Source organism: Tenrec ecaudatus, chromosome 2, assembly GCF_050624435.1.
Source record: "Tenrec ecaudatus isolate mTenEca1 chromosome 2, mTenEca1.hap1, whole genome shotgun sequence".
Classification (NCBI taxonomy): domain Eukaryota; kingdom Metazoa; phylum Chordata; class Mammalia; order Afrosoricida; family Tenrecidae; genus Tenrec; species Tenrec ecaudatus.
In genome coordinates, this window is record NC_134531.1 from 20,109,585 (window position 1) to 20,133,739 (window position 24,155).

The 24,155-nt window shown below is 39.9% G+C and overlaps 1 protein-coding gene across 2 annotated transcripts in view; it reads right to left on the reverse strand.

The window, feature by feature from the left end:
- CDH12 (cadherin 12) overlaps window positions 1–24,155 on the reverse strand; it is a 344,128-nt gene that overhangs the window by 63,508 nt on the left and 256,465 nt on the right. For both annotated transcript variants that reach the window (XM_075542993.1, XM_075542992.1), the window contains 2 exons: window positions 12,743–12,930; window positions 561–814 (listed from right to left, as the gene is read on the reverse strand). In XM_075542993.1, coding sequence (XP_075399108.1) covers window positions 561–814; window positions 12,743–12,930 — 442 coding nt within the window. The remainder of the gene's footprint in view (window positions 1–560; window positions 815–12,742; window positions 12,931–24,155) is intronic.

Here is a 24,155-nt window from a genome sequence, read left to right on the forward strand (position 1 = left end):
AGATAGTGAGTTACCTATTGCCGATGGGCAATAAACATGTACATTTTAAAAACTATTGAGGGGTTTAAAGAGAGCAGAGATTTTAGAATTATTGAAATATTCATTCAATGCCTATTCTAGTCAGAAACTGCGAACATCCCCTTACTATCATGGATCAAGAGAATGAACCTTTGATGTGGTCAAGTCAATTCTGACTCACCAGGACACCGTAGGAGAGGGTAGAACTGCCCCTGTGGGTTTCTGAGACTCTACCTCTTTATGGGAACCTCATCTTACTGCTGAGGAACAGTGAGTGGTTTTGAACTCCATGCTAGAGATGCACAGTTGGTGTGTCGTGTTTTATGACATGTCCAATATCAACCCTCTGGAGACTACTGCTGCAGATAACCAGATGTCTGTGCCCAATCCCCCCTGTCCTCTAGGATTATAGGAATCAAGCCAAGGTACTGCCATTTCAAGCTTCCTGCTATACAATTGAACTACTCAGGCCAGGCTGTCGGCATTGTTCCTGTGTGTGCTTTGCTGGAAGCAGCGAAGAGAAAAGGCTTGGTTTCCATTACCTCACAGCGCTACTGCCTACGTCGAGGTCCTCGGCAGTGACCGCTCCGATGATGGTCCCCACCGGCGTGTCTTCGTAGACCTCCATGGTGTACAGAGGCTTGCTGAACACGGGCGGCTCGTCCACGTCTAGCACGCTGATCTTCACCGTGGCCGTGTCCTTGAAGGGGCCCACGGAGTGGAATCGGTGGTCCAGGTGTACGTTGGAGGCCTCCACTTTGAAAGTATACGCCTTCTTGGTTTCGAAATCCAATGGCTGTAGGAAGGACAGAGGAAAAGTGAGGGGCAAGGTCTACACACAACGTAGTATAGTGTCTCCTGATTCAGAATAATTTGCAAATCCTAACCAAGTGTACTGTTTTCCAGGTCTACGACCCCCTTTCCTATATAATTAAGGGTTGGGAGCAGAGCAAGGGGAGGGGGGAGGTGGAGGGGGAGGGGTATATGGGAAGAGGGTATTTCAAAGTGATCTTTGTAACTTGTTCTCAGTTGCATTTGTGAAAGGGGCCTGAAGGCTTATGCCTGTGCGGATTGCTTCTCTCTCCTCTTATCCAACACCGCCCTCATGTGGCAGTATGAACAAGTAACACTGGAAGACAAAGCTGAATTTGTGTTATCTGAACTTGACTCCTTAGATCCCAGAGGAAATTTTGATAAACAACAAAGTATATTTTGTTCCTGGATCAATTCACTTATGTTCATTATGTCCATCAACTACAGTGGATTCTAGACATTATGGCCCAAAAGGGATTATATCAGGATTTAAAATTTCCACAGTGTCAATTATGAGAAATGTTGAACTATATGCAGTGGGCAGTGTACATGCACTGAAAGGCATGTTAGGACACATTTTGGTTTTAAGTCTATAAAAACAAATTAAGGAAGGCTTTGAAACATATAATTGGAAAATAATCTCTCCTTGCAGTCACCAATTCTCAATGTTTGCATTATAGCCACATAGATTGATCCTTACTATGGAAATTGGTCTTAAGGTGGCAAGGACTGAAAACATTGCATTCCTAAATATTATGATACTTTGGCGCTTTGTCTGATAGCTCGGAGCTCAGAGGCTTTGATTCACCTAAGAACAAGGAGATCCCACTCATTTCCCTTTGCCCTATTGATTTTCTGGGGCCTTTAATTGTTTCTGTCTCCTAACATAACTCCTGATAGGTTACGCTAATAAGTATCTCATTCCTGGGTCAACTCATCTGCCTCCTCTCCTCAGTACACAAGGGGGGATTTAAGGAGGTATATTTTTCTCTCTTCGACATCAGAACTGGTCTTTTGTGCATTTCCTGTGATCGGGGAAAATAAAATGAAAAAGAAGAAGACTCAGAGGTAACATCCTCAAAATAAATCAACATGCTATGGCGGCTCTTGTAGCGAAACATTCACATGTCTTGAGCTAGACAGACAGTCTCTTCTGCTCTGTGTCTCCTCCAGGCTGGCCCGTACATCTCTGCCCGGCCACGGCTCCCTTTCTCCGCTGCTTTTATGCCAAGCCCTCCAATTTCCTTGTTCATGTTTTCACCTACCTTATACCCAATATCTTATTTTTTGCATTTTTTGACTTTTTTATGCCTGTTTGCATACAATATCGGTGTTCTTCAAATTCCATTGCTTTCTTAATAAGAATCTATCCTCCAAAAAATATAAAGGCTCCACCCCTCACCCCCACCCCCAGGAAACCTCAGTGCCATCAAGTCGATTTTGACTCATAGCTTATAGTGACCCTGAAATCCTAAGGCGAAAAATCTCTTCTGGCGTAAACCGCTTCATATTTCTCCTTCAGAGCAGGGTTCAAACGTCCCACCTTTTGGTCAGCAGCTGAACACTTAACTCCCAGTTTCACCAAGCCTCCATCAATAGGGACGAGCGTTCATAATATGTATTGCTTTATAACATACCCATAGGTGACATTACTCTAGAGGCAGTGAGGGAAAGGACATGCTCCCCCTCCCTGTACCCTAACTACTCTGTTCTTCTATGAAAATAAGAGTCAGAAAATGACAAGAAATTGTCAAAATAGTAAAAGAATCATTTGGTGAAAAGAGAATAAACAGCTACAGGACGGTGACGATCACCCTGTGGAAAGTCAGCGGAAGATCAGAGAGCAGGTTTCGAGTGTTGGAAGAATGCCCAGGAAAGACAGGTGAGGCTGGTGATATGAGGTCCTGAATGATGAATTGCTAGTCATTTAAATGATTTGGAAGCGGTCTCTAGAACATAATGTCATATAAAATTGATTGAATCAAAATATTGATAGTTTACTTGGCAATAAACCGGGGTATACACAGGGAGGGCAGAGAGGCCAAGAACACATGCTTTCTCTTTGCCTTAAAGAGACGTAGAGAAGAAGGAGATAGATGTTTCTTGACTGGATAGATGTTTTATTGAAAGAAATACTAAGTCCCCCAATTTCTGATTGTGCTCAGGAAAGTCGGATGCCGTAGCGATGCCTGAAGACTGAAACACAAGATTCAAATTGAAAACAAGCAAACAAACAAAAGCATTGGTGTCACATGAATAAAACAAACCAAACCAAAACAACAACAAAACACCAAAAAAACCCACACTGCCATCAAGTCAATTCTGCTTCCTGGAAACTTCTAGGGCAGGGTAGAACTGTCCTTGGGGACTTCCAAGGGTGGGTTCAAACCACTGGCTTCACGGTTTATTCCCCAGCATGTACCCATGAGTCCACCAGGGTGTCACATGATGTACACGCTAATGCAGGGAGAGCCCAGGAATGTCCCAGGAGACTATGCTGTATGGGAGTGTCAGTGGCTGATGTTTAAGAAGGGCATCACCAGAAATTTCTTGTAAGGCTTTCCTGAATGGACCCCATCCTCCAATCTTGTAGTTAGTAGGTGAGTTTTTTAAACTTTAACCTCATGCAGAGACTCAATTCACACCAAACCATACACAAAAGTATATTTTCAGCTTTCATCATCTTGAAATGCTCTATAAATGTTCAATGTGGTATTTCTATAGTAGCAGACCCTAACTTCTAAGACTTCTGCTCCAGGATGCTAAATGCAAGGTTGTGTGTTCAAATCCACCAAGAAGCTCTTCAAGAAAAAAAATCCAGGAACTCTGTTACCATCCAGAACACACCCAAGACTTCCTTTATCCTAATGACCGCTAAGGAAAGTCACAAATTACGAAAATCTCCCATTTCACAGAGGAACAAAAGAAGGGAGAGTGATCTTGGAAATTACAGGAAAGGGAATGCCTCCTAGGTCTTTCCCAGACTTCAGCATGCCTCTAGATCAGTGGTTCTCAACCTGTGGGTCACGACCCCTTTGGGGATCAAAGGACCCTTTCACAGGGGTGGCCTGCTTCATAACAGTAGCAAAATTACAGGTATGAAGTAGCAACAAAAATAAGTTTATTGTTGGTGGTCCCCACCACATGAGGAACTGTATCAAAGAGGCGCCACAGCAGGAAGGTTGAGAACCATGGTGTTGAGTGGAACTCACCAGTTTCAGATCACTTTTGGAGAATTTGGAGAACTTCAGGGACGCCTCTGGGAACTCAGAGGGGACCTTGGTCAAAGCAACTGGAACACGGGGGTCCTTGTTATTCAGCTGCATGGAAAGGAATTCTACCACCACGAAGTAATTTCAAAAGGGAAACTAAGCCTCTGATCTGCACTCAGCTGGTACTTTGACTTCAGCTTGGTAAGTCATTGAGCAGAAGACCCACAACACTGAGACAGGAGAGTAGACCCACTCAGGGAGGAATGTGCCTAACCCTGACTTACATCAGGCCAAACCAGAATGAATGAGGATCATAGAAAAGTAGATTGACAACAAAAGTAGATTGACATCAGGCCAGACCAGAATGAATGAGGATCATGGAAGAGTAGATTGATAACTTTCAGAAGAAGCATTATTTTTAAAAGAATGCAAAAACAAACCAACGTATCCCCATTGAGTCAATTCTAACTCACAGGGATCTTACAGCACCGGGTTTATCTGGCCCACGGGGTTTCTATGGATGAACTCTTCCTGTAAGAGACATGAGTTGTCTTGTTATTTTTAGGTGTGTTGGGTTCAGCTGGAGAGAACAGAGATACATACTGCCCAGTCCTGCACTGTTTTTATAATAAGCATGTTTCAGCTCCTCGTGGCAGCCACAGTTTCAGTCCATCTCATTGAGGAGTTGCCTCTTTTTCATCGATGCTATGCCTTACCAAGCATGAGCCCTTCCCCACGCACTGAGCTCTCCTAGGGCCCTTCAGGGTAGTCATTGAGCTGTTACGTGCACGCGCAGCAGTTCACACCCACCAGAATTCCTGCAGAAGAAAGATGATGTTTCCCCTCCCAGAGCGATGGACAGCTTTCGAAACTCTACATTGAGTCATTGTAACTTGGAATAGACTCACAGACAGTGAGTTTGTTTGTTTATTATTTTGGTGGGTGGGAGGAAGTATCACTACTCATGATGTTTCCAAAGCATTTGAGAAAAAAATTCTCACAATCATAGTCTCAAAGCAACATTCTGGCAGGACTTCTTCCAAGACAGGTTTGTTTATTCTTTTGGCACCCAGAATGTATTCACATTCTTCTCTAACTCACACCGCAATGTAAATGTCTCAATTCCCGTCTGGTCTTTCTTATTTATTGTCCAACGTTCATATGCCTAGGAGGAAATTCGCGCCATCATGGCTCGGGTAGCAGGTCAGACAGAATCCAAGCTCACTGTCATCTTACAGCAACGCTGGAGAAGGATCCTGAGCCTTAAATCTTTATAGGAAAAGACAGCCTCATATGCAATCATGCTGTCACCAAGCAGATTCCTATTGACCCAACAGGACAGAGTCACTCTCTCCCGTTTGATTTCAAGCTCTATCAGTATTTGTTGTTGTCGATGGGTACCATCCAGCCACTCCTAACCATCCTATCTACAAGAGAACGAAACACTGCCCAGCCCTGGGCCAGCTTCACAATTGTTCTTATGGTTGAGCCCCTCAACGCAGGCACAACACCAATCCTTTTTGTTGAGAGTCATCCTCTGTTTCACCGCCCCACTACTTTACCCAGCATCATGTTCATCTCCAGGAACTGGTCTCTCCTGATAACATGTCCAAGGTATGTCAGAGAAATCTCACCATCCTTGCCTGAAATACACATTCTGACTGGACTTCTTTCGAGACAATTCTGTTTGTTCTTTTGGCAGTCTATGATATTTTCAATATTTTTTTCCAACACCACAAATCAAAATATTGATGATTCTTTGGACATACATTCTTCAGTGTCCAACTTTCACCATGCATGTCAGGCAACGGAGACTATCATGGCATGGGTCAGGCACAACTTAGGCCTTAAAGTCACAGTCACTCTTTTCAACACTTTAAAGAGGTCTTGTGTAGCCAATGTGCCCAATGCAAGATGTCTTTTGGGTTCCTGACTGTGGCATCTGTGAGCATGGCTTGCAGATCCAAGCAACACAAAACCCTTGACCACGTCAATCACTTCTCCATTTATCATGCTACTAGTTACTGGTTCAGTTGTGAGGGTATCTATCTATCTATCTATCTATCTATCTATCTATCTATCTATCTATCTATTCTTTATATTGAGTTGTCTTCCACACTGAAGGCTGTAATCCTTAAGCTTCTTCAGCAATTGCCTCAAGCCCTCCTCACTTCCAGCAGTGAGGTGGCATCATCTGCGTATCTCAGGTTGTTATTGAATCTTCCTCCAGCCCTGATGCTGTGTTCTTCCTCATATAATCCATTTTCTCAGGCATTTTGCTGATGTTCCCTGATTATTTGCTTATCTAACTCGTCACTGGAGTAAAGGGCCCCATCCTTCTCCCACTAAGTGGCTGATGGTTTGGAACTGTTAACCTTGAAGTTGGAAGCCCAACACACAAACTGCTATGCCACTAGAGAGCCTTTCATATTAACCAAAGAAAACACCAAATTCGCTGCCATCAAGTCAGTTCTGATTCACAGCGTCGTTACAGAAGGGGGCAGAACTGCCCCAATGAAAGCGACTTGCAGGGGCCTAGTAAGCACAGCTACAATGGGCTCCGGCGTAAGGACACTTGTGAGGTGGGTGCAGGCCGGGGGGGAGGGGGGGTGTCTCCTTAGAGTTCACATGGGGTCAATACATGATGGAATCAACTCCGCATCTATCAGAAACTTAATCTAAAATCCCCGGTGAAGCACTGACATCTGTAGTTTGTCTGCACTCCCGTGTCGGATGGCATTTTTGACAGGAAGTAAGACTTCCTGTATGAAGTGTCCGCATTCCTTCCAGCACTCTCCAGAAGGTTCTATGAACGCTGCAGTAACAGCAGCGCACGGAAAGGTGTGCGGCCCCTCCAGAAAGACCCTGCTGACTTCCGTGTCCTTTCAGCTCCATTCCCTCTCCCTCAAGGGCCTTTGCTGAGTTTGTAGGAAACAGCCCCTGTCCTTTAAAATACTGTAAAATATTATGTTTGGACTTATTGGGTCCTCTTAAAGGAAGCTCTCTCTCTCTAGTCTTAGCTATGCATCAAGTAGTAGTCATTATTGTAATTTTGATGCCAACATGACAGGAAATATGCAGCTCAATATCTAAGTAGAAGTTGTTATGTCAATGACAATTCTTCCTATTGGATGTATGTGCATATACTTATGTATATGAAGGGAAATATTGAAATGTTATCATTTTTAAAATCTAGATTTTAACAAAGGTTCACTGATTTTTCAATTCAAAGGAAACAAAAGTTAATATAACAAATGGGTAAGCCCACTTTTTAAATGTTTTTTATTAACTAAAAATAAGTGATAAAGTATGCAGGTTATACACTTTATCTATAAATAAAAACATTGTAGAACTATTTATTGGAAAATCCCTTATAAGTTTTTCTTTGCAACAATGACTCCTGCATTCAAAATTTTTTGTAGCATTAAAAACTTTATGTGAAAAAAAAAACTTTATGTGATGAACAAAGTTTACAGTTATGGCATTAAATGGACGCCCACATTTTAGTGATAAAATTTTTTTGAATAAACATGGAAAAGAGAGAATGACTTCCACTGTTTTTGGTGTGAGTATCCAGTGTGAAAAAATAGATAGTTTACTAAATATTATAGATACATAAAATATAAGATTCATCTTTACCAAATTTATATCTCTATGTGTACTGAGGATAATAATGAAACAGAAATTCAAACACAAAACTAGTATAAAGTTTTCCCTCTTTACTTATCAAGGGTTCATACAGTCCCAAATTCCCAGCTCTTCCCTTTGGCATGGAGACAATAGGTACAAATGTGGTAAAGATGAATAAGGACGTCTAGAAGAAATAGAGAGAACGGGGGGCGGGGCGGGGGCGCGGGGAAGAAAAGAAGTTGACATCATGTCTATTTTATTGGGGTTCTCAAGGAAGTTTGCCAGGCATTTATTACGATGCACATTCAGAACCAAGACCTTTCAGGTATTAGGAATTTGCTTAACTACTTGTGAGATCCAACAATCTCGGAGGTGTAATACATAACACGACAGGGCCAATGTGTTGAAGACATTCATGCCATAAGCATTTTAGCAGCTTTGCCAGAAACAAGTCTTCTTGAGACATCCAAGAAAGAGAGAGGCCTGGGAAATGAATGCTCCCACAGGAAATAATCCATCAAGGACCTATGCAGTCGGGCTTTTCCCGGAGAATACCACCTGTGGTGGAAAGGACAGTGGATTCGGTGCAGTTTAAATGCAGTGTGTGTGTGTGTGTGTGTGTGTGTGTGTGTGAGAGAGAGAGAGAGAGAGAGAGAGAGAGAGAGAGAGAGAGAGAGAGAGAATGGAAGATGTGTATTTGTTCTTCACTTTATAATCACTGAGAAGCCAGGAAAGGATTTAACTGTAAGAAGAAAAGGAATGGGTTTACCGCTGGACTACTCACTCCCACTGGAAGGATGAGCGGGATGAAGGGGAAGTGTGAGGCCCAGAGAATAGCCCTTTTTTCTTGCTTGCTGCCTTCCAGTCTGACCTCTAGAACGAAACCAAGGAACACCGGTGTGGCTGTAGGGCAAACATTACAAGACGAAAATGGGTCGTCATGCCCATTTCAACACTGAATGGTCAGGTTTGTGTTTAATTTGACAAGAGATGGTCAATGGGTACGAAATCAGTCAGATCCATTTTAGACTTCTGCTCTACGACTAATTACAGGTCTGTGTGCTACCTAAAAGCCCTGGTAGCTTAGTGGGTTAGCCCTTGGGCTGCTAGCTACAAAGTCAGTGGATTGAAACTCGATTGGAGAACATGAAGCGTTCTATACCCATAAGAAGTTAGAGTCTCAGAAACACATAGGGCCAGGTCAGTTTTCATTGCTTTGGTGACATTCAGAAGGGAGACAATACAAGCAGACACATTTTGTTTTGATGATAGAAGGCACTTGATTTGGGACATTTTGAGCTTTCCAGGACTGTGACATAGACAGTAAGACATGTCAACTAACTGGTATGATGTATTGTTGATTAGGGGCTGGTTTAGAATTAATGAGACAGTTTAGGAAAGTCAAGTAAGATTTAGGGAAAGGTTTAAAAACTGAAAGTTAGTGAAACAAAAGCATCATCTTTATTGAGGCAAGGGGGAAAAACTCACTTATTTTTCTTGGTGATTGTAAATGCTTTGGTGGTTAAAAAATATATAATTTTATTCTATTCCCGTAAAGAATTACTCTCTAGGAAATCCACCAGGGCAATTCCCTCCGATAGGGTCGCAATTGATTCTATGGCAGTGAGTTTTGCTTTTACTATATCATTACATTGTGGTGCGTCTGTGAAAGTATAAAATATATTAGTAAAAAGATCGTTCCCATTTTACCTAAGTGTTATTCAAGAAGGATCCACATGATGGTGCTATGGTACCAAATCCTATGAAATGGATTCACTCTATGGCTGAGCAGAGAATCTTTACTAAACGGACATGAGCTAAATACAAATGTCAAACAAGTCCATTTAAGAACTTAGCCTATTTGGTAAAGGTCCTCGCAAAGAGTATCCTTTTTTTTTCTCTCATACATTTATAGGGGGAAACATCAGGTTTGGATTCAATGTGGTCAAGCAGTTGTGCTAATTTGAAATACCCTACTTAAAAAGACAGATTGTGAGAAAATTTTTGTAAACTCCAGAATAAAATAAGATAAACCATGCTCACTGTCATTCATTTTCAGCAGATGTCATCTTTACTTTTAAGCAGTTCTTAATAATTTTTATAAGGGAACAGACTTATAGAGAAAATTCAGAATATGTAAATTGCCCTTTTGTATATCTTAAGTATTAACACTACTCTTAACTATTGTTATCTCAATGAGAAACTAGACAACTACCGTGATTTTTCTAAAGATTCTTGATTTTTTAGCTATTGAATATTTTAATTCATGTATGTTTCTATGTATATTTCTATCTGAAAGGTATGTATTATATTAAGAGACCTAGAAGAATAGTGTGGCTTACTAATTGAGCTGTTAATCACATGGTCAGTAGTTCGACACCATCAGCCACTCAGCGAGAGAAAGATAGGCTTTCTATTCCCCTAAAGAAGTACAGTCTCATAAAACCAAAAGAGCAGTTAGTTCTGCCTTGCTGTATAGGGTTACTACAAATCAAGATCTAATTGATGGCAGTGAGATTGCGTACCACTGATACCGTATATCATCTACCTAGTAGGGAAAAAAAACGTACTACTTAAAAACATACTTTGTTTAGCTCTTTTCTGAAGAGTTAAGTTTCTTTTTCCAATGAAAACACATTATTCTCGAATGCTAACTTTAGCCTGTCTTCTTGATTTTACATGTTAAATTTTTTATTTATTTACCCCAATTAATATATAAATATATATAGCAATGTAGGGAATTAAAAAATATACATATTAAAACACAAGTATATAAACATATATTTTTTAATTCCCTACATTGCTATATATATTAATTTGGGTAAATAAAATATAATACATGTCAATATATATATATAGAGAGAGAGAGTGAGAGAGAGAGAGAGATGAGTGCAACATGAGTAGGAGTCCTTGCTTTGGGAGGTGCGGGGCACGGTGTCTTCTGCCTTGGAGAGATGTACGAAGTTCATAATGTTATTCTGAATTCAAAGTGACACAGTGAGACCACATGCTGTCACAGTGCTCATAAAACGAAGCTGAGTTAAGAATTATTTTTAAGTGGAAATGGCTTACTTAGTCCTTCTCATCTCCCATAAATCTTTCTTCTTAGTTCCTTAGGCCCTCCCTCCATGGAGAACCAATGTGAGGGGTGTAATATCAAAATCTGGTTAATAAACTCTCTAGATGATAAACATACAGATGATATGCACTACAGAGAACCTTAAGCAGTGTATTTTTTTTAATGTGGGATTGAAAAATATAAAAGAACAAAAAACTCTGTGAAATAAGTAAGCATATGTTGCTTCATTTTTCCACTTCATCTCAAATTCTTCTAGCCAAAATATTAAAATAATTGATGTTTAAGAAACAGCTAGTTATTTTAATACATAATATACAATTAGAAGCTTTCTATATCTAAGAATCCAATTCCTATATGAATTTTTATGTCACATAGTTTGCATCACAATTCTACGCAGAAATACTGAAGGGGATACTTAAAAACCAATTTAAAGATAATTATGCAAAATAAAAATTACCCTTAATGCTTACGTGCATATTTATTATTACATATCTCTATCTAGAAGTCCTAAAGATAAAGTCAGGGGAACAATGCTTGGGAACTTACTGCATATATGCATAAATAGTCTTATTATTGAGACTTTGATGTGGAAAAAATACTGTTAAGTTTAAAGAGCTGCAATTATTTAAACAAAAATTTCCTCAATAGATTGTATTCTTATTATTTCACATGCACAGATGCATACTTCCCTGTTTAACCAAGTCCAAGATCTACCTGTAGAGTATAAACACCCCCCCACACACACACACACACACTACAATACACTCTTATTTAACAGATACATAGGTGATACATTTTGTTGCCAAAAAGCCCAAAGAACAACCTGTTATTATGAGTTATTTTTATTTAAATTGTTATGAGCTTTTACAAAAGAATAATAGAGTGATAAGTATGAGTTGCTTCTATTCGATCTTTATTTGGAGAGTATAATAAATATTGTAATAGGTACTCTAATCTATGAAATAATCAATGGATTGATGAACGTTTATGCTCACCTTTCCTTAAAACCCAGAGAGACCCTCCCCATAGCTCCCAATCTCTACATCTAGCATCAATTCCTCCCTGGATTATCTCTATAGATATCTAGCTGTTCCTCTTTCTATCCGCACCTCAGAGTTCCTACAGGTCTCTTGAAAAGGTCATTTATATCTGAGCTGACAATCGGTCTCCCATTTAAAAGTCTAATCTAAAGCCCTTGGAATAGCCAAGAGGTTCTGTATGGTGACCAATCTTCATCCACTTTAATGTCACCTCTCTTACATTCCCTTTCATTGACTATACTCTAGTCCCAATGAGAGTAGAAAGCCCAGTCTTTCTCCCGCAGAACTGCTGGTGGTTTTGAACTGCAGACGATGTGGCTCTCAGCCCAAGGTGTAACCACTACGCGGTCACCCCCATAAACAATTATAGTTCCAGTAACCCACAAGGGGCATCTGTGAGTCAGCATTGACTCCACAGCAGTGAAAGTCCCAATGGACTCATTGCCTGGAATCTTCCACCTCAGAGATTGTGGTCCTAAGGCTCATTTTCCCTGAAAAGCACATCCTCAGACACTATATGGACTACCTGCCATGCTATTAGGCCCTAGCTTCCTTCCAGTATATTCGGAAGGTCAATACATGATTGCATACTCAGGAAAGTTAAACATGGATGGATCAAGATCAGTCAAACTGGCTTTTAATGTTGACTCTTATTTTTATATAAACATTTCCCCCTTGTTTACAAATAAAAATTTAAATTACAGTTAAATTCTGATGAGAATTTAAAGAAATCAATCTAATTAATACACCTTATTATCACAACCACACACATATTTCAGCAGCTCACCGAGTAATGTTTCAGTGGGTGTCAATATCTCATAGTTATTACACCTGCTTTCTGTTTATTTGGGCTATGGCTAATAGAAGAAAAATTAAAATCATGGATTGTTTCTGCTCTCATTTGTTCTCTTCTTCATTAGCGTCAATTGTCTACAGGTTGGTCCATGTACCTTTTTCAATTTGATGACGCCTTCCTGTGTATCCTCATCTGTGACGATGTCAAACAAATTCCCCCCATCACCTGGAACAATATTGTACTCAATTTCTGCATTTTTTCCAAAATCTGGATCCACAGCTCTTATTCTTCCAATGGCAGCACCCACAGGAGAAGACTCGGGAACTTTCAGGTGGAAGATGCCTGATAGGATAGACATAATTTACAATGGCACTGGAGTCAGTAAGGTATCTAGTAACATCAGGTGTGCAAAATATAACCTGGAGAATGTAAATAAAATTCCCAACAGCAATTCAAAGGCAATATGACATCAAGTTAAGGATTATGATCAGTAGTAACAATTCCAATCTTCACAAATGGACCCTGCTCAGGAATATTAATTAGGCACAGTATAGAGAACAGAGTATGCTAAATGAACAATACTGTGAAAAGCCTTCCAAATACTGGTAGGCTCAGTGTGTCCCAAACAGCAATGTAGAGGGCAAGACAAGTGAAATGGAATAGTATCAATATGACAGAATTCCAGATGCATGCCATGGGCATGTAGATAAATGTTTCTAAAGAGTTGAACTTAAGGATCCGATAACTATTAATTTTAATGAGTATAAATCACTGCGCCAAGTGTGATGCTGTAAAATGAACTGAATAATTAAACCAACATTTGAATCCACGAGGAATTCAAGCATATAATATTACATGGAATGATTAAACATCTGTTTAGTAAACTTTTACTAGGAATTTTGCTAAGTTTCTCACACACATTTAAATCAGGATATCCATTCCCACTGTTATTTTTAGCATTTATGAGGGAATCAAAACCTGCCCTGTGGAGTTGATTGTGATGAATTTGAGGGAGAATGGTAAATGCTTAGTTTGACCCCAAAGCAAGCAGCTGCATCATTTTTCTTACTGAATTTTTACTGAATCAGAAAAAGCTGGAAACATATATAAAACATATTAAAATATATATAAAGAATATAGATATATATCTAACTGTATGCATCTATCACACATATGCACACATACAAAGGAGCCTTAAAATGTTCCTGGGGAAACCTCCACTATATTTTCATTCCATTTTTCCATGAAATATATACACACATATGAAACAGCCCATATTGTAATTTATAATATGAGGAAAATGCATAGTAACTACTGCTTTACTGAAAACCTAATCAAAGCAAGTATTATTTCAGTAGACATTATTCTTAGATCAAAATAGGAGAATATGGAAGGGAATGAAAATGTAAAAGCAAAGCACACACACAAAAGTTAAGTTTCCATACCGAATTCCCTGATTTTCATTTCTATCGATGCCCACTGCTAAGGTGGAGCCGTGAAAAGGAGGGAGGCCCTGCGTGAGGGAGACTGACACAGTGGCTGTGCCGACGGGCACAGCTATCAGAAGAGTCGTGGGGATGGCTCAGGAGCAGGCAGGGCTCCTTCGGTTATGCACAGGGTAGCCATGGGTCTGAGCCAACTTGATCGCACCTAACACCTGACAACTGTGAATCCAGGGCTTGACTAGGGGCCGTTCAGGTATGGGACCTCACTGGGTGGTCCTCAAAGCACTCACACTAAAATGACTGTCCACAAAATTTTTGAGCACTGTTTCAGTGGGAATTTATTATTTTTAATAAAATTATCCCTATAGTTAGTTATAATAACAAAATATGTTTCGTGAGCCCCACTTGCATGTATCAACACGCCCACCAGGCTAAAACGCCACGCTAAGTTACTGGCGAGCCTGGTCAGAGCAGTCCCTGTTGCTCCATCACAGTGACACTTCCAATCAAGTAGTTCTGTCTGCACATCTGGAAGCATCTGCTGATGTTTCCATTACTGCAAGCGTTTTTATAGTCACTTACTTTGTCTCTTTTTAAAAACATTTGGGTGTTTTTAACCACACTTTTGTCATCACTTGAGTTTGTGAGCCTAAACCCACCATTTTTTTTAATGCGAATAAGCCAATTGTGAAAAAAAAATGGAGAAACATTCAAAAGATTTTTGTTCTGTTACAGTGTTGTCACTGGAAGATAGTTTTTCAGTGTGGAAAGAATCTGTATCCCAATTTTTTATTTCTAGTGTTCACATAATCTAAGAGACATTGTAAGCAATTTAAACTATATAATATATTCTCCCATGAGGAGACTTGATCAAGAAAACGTCGAATGGTCTGGTGTGGGAGAAAAATATGGGGGGGAGGAGAGGCAGACACCACGAATTACTGCACTGCTTACACACCAGTTATCGTTAGGTCACTGCAGTGAATTGAGTTTTCCCAAATGAAAAGAAGCCACAATAATTCACTAATTTTGAACTTCTAATTAGAGTCTTAGAAATTAAGTTAGAGAGGCCATCAACATATCCAGTGCATGGTGAATTCCATTCAACAAACCACATTACAATATTAGAATTAATTGCTTCAACGATATACAAGGAAGCAATTATATCTTGGGAGCATCTGCCAACTACAGGCTTGTTCATTCCTGATTATTGTTAGAGTTCTTGTGATTCTTTCACACCAAATTTCACAATTCAATAATATCTGTAACCCTGGAAGCAGTTAAAGGGAACCACATGACCTGAAGAAAACTTAATACTTACCTGCATCTCACCTAAGGAGCTCTGCTGATTTAGTTGGTTAGTACTGGGCTGCTAACCACAAGGTTAGAAGTTCAAAACCATCAGCAGTTCTATAGGAGAGATACGACTTTCTCCTCCTGTAAGAAATTATAGTCTCAAAAACTCAGAGGAGCAGTTCTACTCTGTTCAACCAGGTGACTAAGAGTCAGAACAGATTCAATGGATACGAGTATTTTTGTTCTGTTTTATCTTTATATTTTGTCTGGCTGGATGGGAGAGATGGCATATTTTACAGTAGCCTAAAATAATAAGGTATAATTTATTGATTACTGTATATACTCGTGTATGAGCCAACTTTTTCAGCACAAAAAATGTGCTGAAAAAACTGGGGTTTGGCTTATACATGGTTCAGTGGTACCCCAGCGAGGTGTCACACCTCACATTGCAGGGCTTTGAATGTTTGTTTTCTCACATCTAACCAATCAGAGCCATCCTATGATGTATATCTTTGAATAAGCCTTTTACAGACTGTGTGCGAAGGATGTGGCATGAATGGATGTCATCTGGTCAAGCCTGACTAACAAAAGGAGGAAATCTCATGAAGCCTGACATAGAGTTAATAACAAAGTGGGTTCGAGATGCATGGGAAGACAATCCAGAAGACATGGTACAACGTGCCTTCCAGAATGTAGTATTAGTAATGCTCTGGATGGCAGTGAAGACTGCGCTTTGTATGAAAATGACAGCAGTGATGGTGATGATGGCATTCTCAGTGAGGACAGCATCTATGATGACCTCACACCAGCTGCATTGGAATATGGATGATGATGAGGAATCCAGTTTTGAAGGATTTTAACTCTTTACATTTTAGCTTGGTTACTGATTGAGCTCAGGGAATAGTGCTCTTAAGGTATCATTGTTGATACCTCATTGTTTTTGTTGAACCTATTTTCCACTTACTATGCTGGTTTACTAATGTAAAATGACTTGTCCTTTTATTTATGTTTTTTTATTTAAAATAAATACTTAAATACCTTACCCCAATGATGTCTCCCTTTTTAGTAATTTTATTTTCATTTGTTTTGATTATTGAAACTCACAATAGCTTCTGTATTTTCCACACTAGGCTTACACTCGAGTCAATCAGTTTTCCTGGTTTCCCAGGTAATAATTAGGTACCTCGGCTTATACTCGGGTCGGCTTATATTCGAGTGTATATGGTGAATTAATTGATGATTTTTGGCATTGATGATTTAGTTGTCTTCTTCTCAGGACAGAAGCTTACAGCCTGACTCAGAACGCGGGAAAGAAGGATACCAGGAAAGAGTTTTCGGGGAGCCAGCAGGAACAATAATGCTACACTGTGGGGACAGGAAACAAGTGGAAAACAAGCTCTCACATCCAACCATAGGAGACCCAAGGGATAGCATCATTTCCCCATGGAAAGCTCATGGAGCAGGAAGGGATAGGACAGAAGGACAAAGGCATTGGCAAACACCAGAAGGAAGTGGGGTGAGTGATGTTACCTTGTGACCAAGGTCATAAAACAAAAGGTGTATTAATTGTTGAAGGGATCTCCATAACTCATGAATGTTCCCCAAATCACAAGCGACAAAGGAAAAAGAATGAAAACAAAGGTAAAGGTCGCTTAAAAACAAATTTTAAAAGGAAATAATTAAAAAACAAATGCATAAATTAATCTTTAAATTATTATATAGATTGATCAAACTGACAACTTCTAATAGGCCAAAAGACCCAGAGAAACTATAGAGTTAGTCATTGGGCACTAATCGCAAGGTAATGGTTCAAACCCACAGTCTTTTCTGCAGGTAAATTTGAGACTGTCTATGTCCCTAAAGATGTAGTCTCTGAGACCCAATATGTGGTTTGAATTGACCAGATGCCAATGGCTGTCTTTTTTGCTTATTACATTCTATGTCCTAAACCCCCTTTTTGTTAGACGCCACCAGGTGAGTTCGGGCTCACGACGACATATGTACAACAGAACGAAACACGCTGCCACATCCCCGGCCATCCGCTCAGTTCTCCTCATAGCTGAGCCCGTGACGCAGCCACTGTGTCAATCCAACTTGCAGAGGGTCTTCCTCATTTCGCTGCCCTTCTTCTTTACCAAGCATGATGTCTTCTCTTCAGGCTCTCTCTCTCATTATAAACATACCCTAAGTCCAAACTGAAACTCAAATGCCTAGAACAAACCAAAGTTCATTCAAAATCACAGTGATCCTGTATAGGGATTCTGAGACTGGGAATAGTCTCATCTTTTTCCCAAAGCTAAGCTGGTAGTTTCGAACTACCATACCTACAGCAGCAGCAGGACATAGTGGCAGTGATGTGGAAATGTTCCATATTTGTTGTACTCAAAGTAGGGTTTGAACTTGAGGCAACAAGAACAGAATATCAAATGATTATAATAGGTGCATAGCTTTTCCCTTGTCTCTATAAAGAGGAGAGATGATTAAGCAGAAATTATGATTTGTGACAAACATGATTAATGGATGCGATTCTTTGAAACCTATCTTCTTCTAAGGATCAGTGTTTCACAAGAGCAAGTTATATCTGTCTGTCTATCTATCATCTAGCTTCAAATAATAGAGCTATTAAGTGTTAACTATTTACTATAATATTTGGGATTTAAAAAAATGTACATTCTGGTGATATGCATATTTTCGGAGGAACAATAATCTGCATAACATCAGATAATAAGATTCATGGGAGCGTTTCCTTTTTCAAAGCAATATGCCCAGATAGGAGGGTTTAGTTTGTTTTATAAAATAATAGTTCGTGAGAGCAATAGCAAATAAATGTGACCAAATCTAGTCTCCGTAGTATTGTAAAAAGGCAAATAGCAGTTTCTTTACTTAAACTTTTCAGTATAAAGCATGTCTAACAATGTAATGCTAGCCAGTGCCATTGGAAAGGTTGTACCCTGAAATTGTTCATTGGCCCCCAAATTGACTCAATAATATTCCATTAATACACTTTCTAAACATGCACACACACAAAGTAAAACAGATTCTCCATGTACATATATTCTGTGCATTGAGGTTTTATCACACATAGAACACAAATTTAGAAAATCCTGGATTTTCAGTTCCTTACACAAGAGACATACATATTACTAAAGTGGCAAGCGCTCACATTCACAAAGACAAGTACTTCAAAAAAAATAGTGTCGCTGCTAATAACGTCTTCCGTCTATGGAGCAAGTCAGAGAAACTACGCATTCATCATGTCACATTGCTTAGGTTCCATTAGCTTTATTCCAGCGACTTGATGTTTTATCACGTCTAGAAACTCAACAGCCATAAAGCTGGGGTCACTCAGATTAATTCAAACTCTGAAGAGATCTTCAGCTGTGCCAAGTCGGGTAGCTTATGACGTACTATGTAATTACACTGCCTTCATCTTGTAAGCATTTCACTCCTGGCGCATATGAGACATCCTAATGACACTACCGGTAGAGCACAGATTAAGAAATAAAACAGTTGACGAGAAATTCTTCATACAGTCAATAAGAACATAAACTTACTTATTTATCAAGCACACACATCCTATTTCATAAAAATGACCACTTCACTGTGGAAAACGGAGAGTGCGATGAACAAAGGTGGAAGTGTGTCTTCACTCAGTCCCAGAGAAGTCTCTGCTCAAAGCTGCGTTCCATCGGAGTGTCTGCAGCACAATTGTTCTGAGCCTTGTTCTGCTTCTGCTGTCCCTGGTACTCCATGGAATGTGGCGTGGGGGCACATCCTTCAGTTCTGCTTCTGCTGTAGCTGGTACTCTTTCATGGAATGTGGCGTGGGGGCACATCCTTCAATCCCCTGCTTCCCTCACTGCATGGCGTTCTCTCTGGACCTGGGGCCCTCTCATAAGGACACCAGTTGTTTTACATTGGGTCCCACTGTGACAACCTCATCTTAACTTGATTAACTATGCAAAGCCCTCTTCCCAACAAAGTCACTTCAAAGTTACCTGATTGGGAACCAACAAAACCTTCGGAGGGATGCACAACTCATAACATATTATAATTCTTGGTATATCGTAGCGGCAAAAGGCAGTAGAAAATGACTTACATGTGTGCAGATGGGGGGAGAGTAGGGAGGATGTAAAAGCAGTTTTGGAAAAGTTAATTCATCTTAACTTAAATGATTTTCAATATCTTAAAAATTGGAGGATTCAGGAATAAAAATAGTTTGGAGTGTGAAGAACATCTTGTGCCCTCTATTTCTCCAAAGCCTGAGGCTCTGAGCATTTTCAGTAAGCCCAAAGTAAAGCAATAGAAATAGAGTCCACAAGGAGAAGCCATCCTGATAACAAAGTTGGGTTCAAGCTGTGTTTTAGCTAAGCATACTGAACATACAGTGAATGAAATAGCTCAGCAATAACAGAGAAATTCATGCTTGCTAATTCTTAGGATGAGCCTAGAATGAAAAAAAATTTTTCGAAAATTTCTTGCAGGTGCTCAGTATCAAAACCATCACTGAATTCACTAAATAATTTGCTTTGGAAAGATTATAATTTCCACATCTCAATTTTATTAATCAACCATAGAAATAATTATGAGTTATGTGAATAAAGCCAAGCATTATATATTATATATGACAATAATATTTCTTTCCACTGAGCAATGCTAAGTCTATTTCTTTAAACTCTCTAATTTTGAAGAGCCAAATGTGATGTAAATACATAGTACTTGCTATTGAATTGCCCTTGTAAAATTAACTTTAGAAATACACTCAGTTTTACATGAATAGTAATAACTAAGATTATGTAGAAACAATATGCAAGTCATTGCTCAACTTTACATAAAACTTATTTATACATGTGATTAATTCCTAAATAATTTGTAAGAGTTAAAATTATGTCTTTTGACATCTCCATCACTTATATTTGACTCAAATATACACTTTATTAGATACCACCAAAGAACTATGAGAAAAAATAAAGATATTATGTACCTCCTTGCATTTATGGTAGAATAGGGGAAATAAAAGTTACTATATTTTCACATAAAATAAAATTACAAGAGAAAACATTACACATGTATTTATTTTTATATAGGCACACATACACAGAATTATTTCCCATTATCATTGTATTTAAGCTGAGGATGTGAACTGAGTCAACCAGTTGATGTCAGATGGAAGGAGCTGGATGGAAAAGCAGATGTGTTCACAGTGTCCTTTATGCCCCACGGATTCCCCTGTTTACCTGCTTCTGGTGCAACCCTGTAATCCACTCTGGCTCATCTGCCGGGATGGTCAGAAATATCGCCATGCTTCAGTACCAAACTCTTTCTTCACCCATCAATCCACTATATGCTTTTCCTTCGTATGTCATCTACCCAACGTTCATGATTTCACAACTCAGTACTGTATGAACATTACTTCTACATCAGACTTGTCTTTTGATGTCTCAAGAATCTGATAAAATTTGAATCTTTGATTAAAATCATTCTTTCCTTCTCACAGAGGTGCTGTGGTGAACTGAGAAAGTAAATGAGTGGTAAATAGATTTTGATTTTAAATTTTGATCAATAACCTCAAGTAGACCTTCCCAGATGAATTGCAAAGGCTGCATATTTTGAAAGGTGGGTGTTTTGCAACTCTGAATGATTTCCATTTTTAATTATTTCCTTCTTCCCAAATTTCGGCTTCCCTTTATGATTCCATCTCTTCGTCTGTGAACCTGTCTTCCACTTTACAGAATAGAATAGCTTCATCCTGTCATATAATCCTCCGTGGCCACAACCTGAAACAATCCCATGATGACATAATTGTTCGTTTGAACAGGTACCCGCCTGGCTTTGAACTGCCCTCTCGAGTCTTCTAAGTTTGAGCCCACTGTTGCAGGCCCTGTGGACATCGTCTCAGGGAGGGCCACCCTCTTCTCTGTGCCCCTTCGCTTCTCCAAACAGAATGTCCGTCTCCAGAGACTGGTCTCTGTTGATGACATGTCCAAACAACATGAGATGTAGTCTTGTCACCCTTACCTCTAAAGAGCATTCTGGGTTTACTTCTTCCAAGACAGATGTGTTTGTTCTTTGGGCAGTCCCTGGTTCTTAAATACTTGTATTATTTCTGTCTACATATATGCATATACTCAATATGCTTACAGGGGCACCTTAGAGCCGCGTTTTCCTATTAATTGTTTTTCTTATCTTCACACTTTTTCCCCCTGAATTCCAGACATGCTATTATTTAACATCATGAATTATAAGGGTCTAAATGTCAGCCTGGTCGTGCTGTGTGATGGGCATTGGCCTGTGTGGTAGTTACATAATTTCATATTAACTTGATAAAGTAGTGTAGGGGTGGAGTCTAGCCTGTCAATCAGGTCACAGCCTGATGACGCCTCCTTGTGGGTGTGGCCTTCTCATGAGGATTCTGGGAACTTCCTCTCTATCTTCCTGAAGGTGGGCTACACTCTCTCTGTCTTCGTCTTCCTGTTGAAGAGCCACATTCAGAGAACGGGAGGAGCCTCGTGCTAGGCAGGGTGGAAGCACTCTACAGAGATTCCACCTCTGGATTCTTTATGAGAGCAGATTTCCACATCATTCTTTGATCATGTACCAACTGCACATGTCTCCTTCAAATCAATACATGGTATGAAAAATGGTTTGTGTTTCCATGGAGTTTAGTATTTCGTATAGCATTGTTAACTTTCCTCCTTCTTTTATTTCATCGTTGGCTTTGTACATCGTTGGCAAAGTAAAGTACCTTAGGGATTCATTCACATTGACTCTGACCTTTCTGAGACTAATAATCATAAAGGGAGCATGAAAAGGGAACTGGAAGCCAGGTGAGAGACGTGGTGGCTGGAGGATATTTTCATGCTTTTAGAGACAGGGGGAACTGATCACAGTGCTTGACCTATAAGACCCCCCCCATGGGGATGGACACCAGAAAAATGGGTGAGTAAGTTAGTTTATTGTGCCAACCTGGCCAATAAACACATGTGTGGTTAACTGAAAGGCTGAGCGATAAATGGCTTGGGGAGCCTCACCTTTCTAGTTCTCGGTTCTCTTGCTTTGTGATGGTCATACCAGGGTGCAGCTGCCTTAGCAGTTCCCTGCTTGAGCTTGAAACGCTGACTTTCTGCAAGACATCCCCAAGGAGAAGCCACCTGGACCTACCTCGATGCAGCCCTGGGTGCTGGAGCAGCCGTGTGGAGACCCCTGCCAGTACTGAGATGTTTATACATTCACTAAGTCGGCTTTCCTCCTTCAGTCGGCATCGTTGTGTCTGTTTTGTGAGATGGAGGAGCACTTTGTGGATTGGTGTTGGACATATGGGTTAATGGGTTAATGTGGGACTGGTGGGCTTGGGCAGCACTGGGTTGGGATGTTTTCTTGATGCACACTTAATCTTTACATAAAACTCTCTCTTATACATGAGTTTCTGTGGATTTGTTTCTCTAAAGTACCCAGACTAACACAGTGGGTGAAAGGGGACATTGGTCATTGTAAGACATGAAAAATAATAATAATTTATAAATTATCAAGAGTTCATGAGGGAGGGAAGGTGGCAGAGGGAGGTGGGGGAATGAGAAACTGATACCAAGGGCTCAAGTAGAAAGAAAATGTTTTCAGAATGATGATGGCAACAAATGTACAAATGCGCTTGACACAATGGATGGATGTTTGGATTGTGTTAAGAGTTGAATGGGCCCCCAATAACATGATTTAAACAATAAAAAAGATTGCCAAAACTGTCTCACGAAAGTCTGTGTACTAGAGGAGCCCTGCCTGGTGGCATGTGGGTTATGGTTTGGGCTGCCAACCGCAAGGTGTGATTCATCAGGCAGCTCGGTGATTTTCCTGCCTGGAAAGATCCACAGCCTTCGAAGCCCAAGGGAGCAGCTCTCCTCTGTCTTTCAGAAATGCCGTGAGTCAGAATTGATTGAATGACAGGTGGTTTGTTTTATAATGGTTCTTCTCATAGTTTTATAAGTTCTCCTGCATGGTTTTCTTAGATTCAAAGGGTAAATAAAGAGAGCATTCCATCCTTTGAAGTCTGACTAGTTTTATCCACACCCTGATCTTTGTGCGCATTTCCGTATGATGTCTCTTGGACGTTATTCATTGATCTGACGGGCCTGTGCAGATCCTTACATTTCAACAGTCTCTTCTCATCTCCATTCAACTAGAGCCTGTCAAAGGAGAAATCCATATTGCTACTGAAACAGTTTCTCATGTGCTTTTTAGGTTTATTGACTTATCTTCTGAATCTAATGGTATTCAAATGCTGTCCCTTCTGCTATTAAAACATTGCTTTATTCTGCCTATATTTATGTATTCCATGTATTTCCCCTGGGCCTCTCCTCCACACGTTACTCTTTATCAGGTGAGCAGAGTTATTTTTAAACATGTAGATACATCCTGCCACCCTTCTATTCAGACATTCACACATATGTAAGTGAATAGATGTTAATATATCAGCATTTCAGTCTGTATCAAACCTATTGCTCCAGCCTCGGGTGAAATTACAGAACAAAGTTCACAATATCTACTAGGTAGGACTTGACTACATTGGGCTTGATTGGAACTCCAAGACTTTGGAAATACTCTTCCCTCTCCTTGGAAAATATATTTTTTATGTAATGAAATACCTTCCCAGATGCTATATTTGTCATACGTATTTCCCAAATGATCCCAAGTAAATCACAATCCTTCTCTCCTAAAGATGCCAGCGAGGAGCTCTGCTGTTATTGTTAGGTCATCGGATTGCTGAGAGCAAGGCTGGTGGTGTAAACACACAGATAGGAGGAGCCCAAAGAAACCGCACTCACCGGCCTGGCCT